Source organism: Cynara cardunculus (genome assembly GCF_001531365.2).
Source record: "Cynara cardunculus var. scolymus isolate 2C chromosome LG 1, CcrdV1, whole genome shotgun sequence".
Taxonomy (NCBI): Eukaryota; Viridiplantae; Streptophyta; class Magnoliopsida; order Asterales; family Asteraceae; genus Cynara; species Cynara cardunculus.
In genome coordinates this window covers 1151838-1157926 of record NC_037528.1, presented here as the reverse complement: position 1 = coordinate 1157926, position 6089 = coordinate 1151838, and the positions used below count along the sequence as shown (strand labels likewise).

General features: G+C 32.1%; 1 protein-coding gene across 1 annotated transcript; it reads left to right on the top strand.

Moving 5' to 3' along the window:
- Positions 1–4177: 4177 nt before the first annotated feature.
- Positions 4178–5350, top strand: LOC112521802 (transcription factor bHLH36-like). The gene is made up of 3 exons (XM_025130795.1): positions 4178–4626; positions 4703–5059; positions 5164–5350. Exons 1-3 carry the CDS (start codon positions 4279–4281, stop codon positions 5230–5232), a joined length of 774 nt encoding a protein of 257 aa, XP_024986563.1. The 5' UTR covers positions 4178–4278; the 3' UTR covers positions 5233–5350.
- The last annotated feature ends 739 nt before the right edge of the window (positions 5351–6089 follow it).

The window sequence follows — 6089 nt, the reverse complement described above, 5'->3', positions numbered from 1 at the left end:
TATATATATATATATATATATATATATATATATATATATATAAAAGTCAGACACTATTGGATCAAAAGTGGCAATTCAACTTTGCAAATAAGTTTTCGAATCAAAAAACAATTAAAGATGACAATTATATTTATTACAGTTTATGTTACTAACAATGTTTAGAGGTATGACATAAAATGATGGTGGTGTCATTTGGTGGGAAAGGGGGTGGTGGGTGCCGAATTAATGTCTGTTGTTGAAAAATTTAAAGTTGGTAGTATACAAATATTAATGCATTAAATTCAATTTTTGAAAATGTTTACAAAAATAATTCAAACATTAGGTTACTATTTTCAATTTAATTTTCTTATAGAAAAGGTTTTATTCAAAAATGCTATTATATGAATGTTTTATGGTTCGAGCAAATGACATAAAACTTCTCCAAAAATAAGATGATTTTTTCCAAATCTGTTATTTGTACAAATAGTTAAATATATGTTAGAACTTCCATTTTTCAAGGGACTAAATATGCCAATCCTGTAATCGGAGGATCTACATTGTTAAACCAGTTGAAATTTTGGAATGATTGATTTGGGGGTTTTTTTTTTTTGAAATGTATCGTATAAAAACAATTATCTTATAAAAATGCGTGTTTATAAGACATCTTTAATATAAAGTGCCGATCTGAATATAACCTCCCACTTCTAGATGCAATACTTCTAAACTTAACTTTTATAACTCTTTACCAACATAACATTAAAAACTGGTATAATATTAAATTCGTTAAAAATGACAGACAGTTGTCCAATTATAAGTTTGTATGTATTACTTTCTTGACTCTTCTCGTCAAAATTACATGAGCTGGAAAAAGCTTTTAAAAAACATAAATTACTATTTAGTTTTTTTTCTTTCCATTGACATAAATATCCAACCCGCCACTACAACAAAATTGGATTTATAGGATGCCCACAATTTCTAAGCGTCCCAATAGACTGCTTTATAGAATTTAATTTATAGGATCAAAAATATAAAGCGTCGTATCAAAAGACGTTGTAATAAGTTTATATGACGTTTTTGGACGTCTTAACAAATTTTTTAGGACATTTTTAATACAACGCGTCGCATTAGCAAATTTATAGGACAATTTTGAGAAAGTGTCCTATAAACTCAATTTTTTATAAGACACTTGTTCTTATAGGACAATTTTTCAAATAGTATCCTATAAAGTTGCTAATGAGACGCTTTATATTAAAAGTGTCCTAAAAAACTTATTACGATATAAAAAAAAATGTCATATAAACTTATTATAATGCCTTTAGACATGACACTTTAATTTTTTGTCCTATAAACTAAGTCCTATAAAGAGGTCTATTAGGACGCTTAGAAATTGAGAGCGTCTTATAAACCCGATTTTGTTGTAGTGCGCTATGCGAGCCGACTAATTCCAGAACGACCACCCGCTTCACAGGTAGCCGGAGTCACCGCATTTGAATCTCTGTGGTCACTAAGGAATTTTTATTTCTCTTTGGATTCAAACGTGAAACCTCTAGATACTTTTAACCATTAGAGTCTAAGTTCAAATCAACCAGTAACATTTAGTTGTTTAATACAGGAGCTCTAACTTGGGACGTGTTGATGATGGGGGAAAACCTTGGAGCAACTTAAGAAGAATACCCATCCACATAAATGGTACAGGAAGCACATGGGGGGTGGGGGCATTTATGCATCAAGTTCTATCCTTATCATGTTCCGCATATTCATGACAAAATCTTTAATGCTTAACTGTTTACGCAATTTAATATTACTATTTAACTCGTTTAAACCATAAATATGTAACCAATTGGGACACAACACACCCTCAAACGACTGCTCTTCTTTTCTCATTTTAGATCACACACTTTTACTATCCACGTATAATACGTACGTACTTGACTGATTCAGACATGATCAATGTTTTAGCCAAATTAATTATATATATATATATATATATATATATATTCTTAATTTAAAACAATTATTTGGTTAATTTTTTGCATTAATTAATGCTATAAAACTCTTGTTATGAGGGAAAAGATTGGGTGGAGATAATTAGTGGGAATTAATTAATGCATTAAATGAAGATTAGATGAAGTTAATTAATTAATGGAAAAGAGTGGGTCAAAATGAGCCAACAAGTTTTAATCATATAAGATAAATAATATGGGCGATGATGATTTAAAGTTTTTTTTTAATATGATCCACATAAATAAATAAATAATTGAATTCATATGCATATATCACCATGTGCCAAAAAAAAAAACCCTCTATGACCCCATGACTGAAATTAATCATAAAAGTTAAAGCTGCCAATTATTGCTCCAAAAATCCTGGTCAAACGTTGTGTATATACATACACATGTGTATATATATATATATATATATATTATATATATAGAGAGAAGAGAGTTTGTTTTATAAATGTAACCTATTACATTTGTACAACCAAATGTAACTCAATAAATTAAAATATTTATGAAAATAATAATAGTTCATTTATTATGATTTAAATATTTATGAAAGATGAATAAGGTTTATTAATTATGATCAATATTTTATATTAGGAAACAATCAAAACTTCTATAAAATTATATATTTATCAAATTAAATGGACGGTTGAGATTAGATTGTATTGGTTGTACAAATGTAAATGGTTGTACAATAATCCACCTCTTTCTCTCTCTCTCTCTCTCTCTCTCTCTCTCTCTATATATATATATATATATATAGGGTTGGGTTTACGTGAAACAAGATTGTTTTCGTAATGCATGATTTTTACATTTGAAATTTCACAAAAAAATGTTAGTGAAATCGGACCCTTTTTGACGGTTTGAGCAGTTTGGTTGACCGGTCCAATCTAAATTGGTCAAGTCACTTGGTCCGGTCTGGTTTGTGGTTTGGATCAAACCAACAGCCAAAATATACTAAGTATATATTGGTTTTGATGTTGTAGGCTCAAGTTTTATGTCTCAATTAAATAATATATTCAAGACATGAAGTTTTTGTTTTTCATTTCTCAATTGTCTGTGTTCCCTAAATCAACAAAATTCTAAAATCCTTCAAAAATCAAATTTAAAAGTCCTAACCGTTATTTGACTTGTTCAATGTTTATCCAAAATTCCAACTATTGTTAATAGACTTGTTTCATTTTTATCAACTTCCTCAATGTCTTTTTTTATAATTTTGGAGAAAGATGTTTATTTTATGATTTGGTATATATTTTTTTAATAATATGATATTATAGAAATTTCGTTTTGGATATAGATTAAGTTTTTTAATTTAAAGCCCATATTAGGCTTAGACCGTCTAAACCGGTCAAACCAGACCACCTTTTTGTGGTACGGTAAGGCCACTTATTGCCAAAACCGCTTGGTTTGAAATTTTATTCTAAACCACCATTCCGGTTTTTTTTGTGGTTTTAGGGGTAATCAGACCACGAACACCCCTACTTTAAAACATTACTACAAATAAATACTATGAGATGTCGTGAAATACCAATTACTCTCATAAGATATAGTCGAGAGGGGTTAGCTAGAGTGTCGGGTCCCTAATGTGATAAATCTTCGCTCTGATAACCATGTTGATTAGATCAACTAAATAGAATCGAGATTAGAAGGTAGGTGCGGGAGAAGAAGGTCTCTATATATTGAACGATAAGCCATGAAATTACAAAACAAATAAAAAGGAAAACATTATAAACAATGTTAATTATGAGTTAGTGACAAGACCGGTCCCTCAACTATGCATATTTACATAACTAACATGCGGGATTTATAAATCCGTACTATACTTTAAACCAAACACAAAAATCAAAATGAAACTCAGGACAACTCTTGCAAATTCAAACGGGACCTAAGGGTCTTTAAATAAGTGATATGACAATCCTTTTTACTAATAAAAAAACACACGAGATGTTTCTTATCCAAATGATATCCGATATCTTCAGAGAATCGGCTTTGCCACAAGACACGTTTGCCCTAATTAAGCCCACCACAAGCTTCCCCAATATTTTAGAAACCCTAAAAAGCACACCCTGCCGATATTTGGGTACATTTGAAAAGTAATAAATAAAATAAGTAAATGATTAAAAAAAGCTCTTTTGAGAATATATTTAATTAAAATATTAATTTCAAGAAAATGAGTTCTCATCATCAAAGGTACGTTTTTTTCCCAATTAAAATGTTGATAAATATATAAAAATAAAACCATTAGGTCATGATAAAGAGTGAGATTCAGTGAGTGGACTATTGAAGTCTATACAATATGTTCTCTTCTTTCGAACATAGCAGGGAGGTCTCTTTCCAGATTCCTTCAACAACCCAGCAACAACAAGATCATCATAATCGTCTCACCTCCGTCACCGCCCTCCGTCGTCTTCCCACCGGACCTTTTGATGATCATAAACTTGTACCTTCTCAACAAAAACCAGGCCGTAAGAGATCATGCAACAACCTGCAACAACAAGATCATCATCTCGTCGTAGATTGCGATGATGAAAACGAAAAGAAGAAGAAAAGACTGGAGCATCGGGAGATCGAAAGAAGAAGAAGACAAGAAATGGCCAATCTTTGTTCGTCTCTTCGATCTCTCCTGCCTCTTGACTTCATCAAGGTATAGTGGTTCCATTAATCCTTCAGGGTTTTGTGTTTTAGCCCTTTTTCAAACTGGTTTCTTTTTTCTGTTGTAGGGAAGACGGTCGACGTCGGAACACATGAACCAGGTTGTGAATTACATAAAACACTTGGAAGAAAACATCAAAGGCCTAGAAACCACAAGAGACGAGCTCAAGAAAACTTGCCCCCATGTTACTGATTCTTCAAGTGTTCTTCCAAATAAGAATATCGAAAACGAAACTTCGGGTCGGCATGGTCCGAATACAGTGACAGTGGGGTGTAGCCATGGCGGAGTTGAGATTTTGATCAAGAGTTGCACAGGGTTTCCCATTTCAAGAGTGGTGAAAGCACTAGTTCAAGAAGGACTTAATGTCATAAGCTGCAATTCTACCAAAGTCAATGAAAGATTTATCCACTCTATCCACTCTGAGGTACCCTTTTTTGTTTATCTTCTATTCTTTTGAAATCATACATACATACATACATACAAGTATATAACATAATATGTATTGATAAATATCTGTACTTTTTGCAGGTTTCTGATGAGATATGCATTCAAGTTTCAATTTTGCAGAAAAAACTGGTAGAATTAGTGCTTTCATGACTAGCAGCTCGATTGATTTATAAGGTTAGATAAAAATAATGCTTTCTTCATCGTTTTAATCAATGTTTTGGTACAGTTGAATCTGCTGTTGTGAATGAGATGGTGTTTTCAATCCTTTTGTCTTTTTGTTCGTATATATCGTCCCCCTATAGCAGTAGAATTGGATCCATAATTCACCACCACGTGGACTGTATTTTCATTCATCAACACGTGTCTAACTAATCATTGATATTCAAGTTCGTAGTTATGGACATAAAAATTCGATTTTAAAATCACAAGGGTGATGTCTGATTGGTTTGAACTTGACTCAAAATGTAGAAAGTGCGAAGAGGTCCCAGATTTAAATCCAAGAAGGTGGATCTGGGCTACGTGCAAAGCAGGCGATCGTCCTGAAATTAGTCGGCTCGCATAACGGGTTGGATATCCAGGTTAATAAAAAAAATCGATTTTAAGGAACCATTTAACTGTCAGAGAGTCCTGTTTAGATTTGTTCAAAGAAGTTGTAGGTTTTGGTTTAAAGTTATAGCTTCATAAAGAAATATAGTTTTTGTGCTTCGTGTTTAGATCTTAGGGTTTATCTGGTATGCCCTAATGAGTGTATGATGACATCAAACATTATTGTGAGGGATTTCTTAAATCGATACAAACAAGTCCGAAATGAAATAAATGTATGTGAAGGATCCAACGATGAATGAATAAATGAACTTGAATCGCGAATGTGATCAATGACTAGGACCAATGATAATACGCAACCATGCATGTCAACCAAACAATGTAGATGAAGTGAAAAGGAAATTACAAATTAGTACAAATACAGTGTCGGTGTGATACTCTGCATCCAAAGAGAAGGTTGGCAG

Bases quoted from the DNA above. Each gene is read 5' to 3' on its own strand.
- LOC112521802 (XM_025130795.1), top strand. From the start codon at position 4,279: ATGTTCTCTTCTTTCGAACATAGCAGGGAGGTCTCTTTCCAGATTCCT. The intron at 4,627-4,702 runs GTATAGTGGTTC...TTTCTGTTGTAG, and splicing joins TGCCTCTTGACTTCATCAAG to GGAAGACGGTCGACGTCGGA. The intron at 5,060-5,163 runs GTACCCTTTTTT...TACTTTTTGCAG, and splicing joins TCCACTCTATCCACTCTGAG to GTTTCTGATGAGATATGCAT.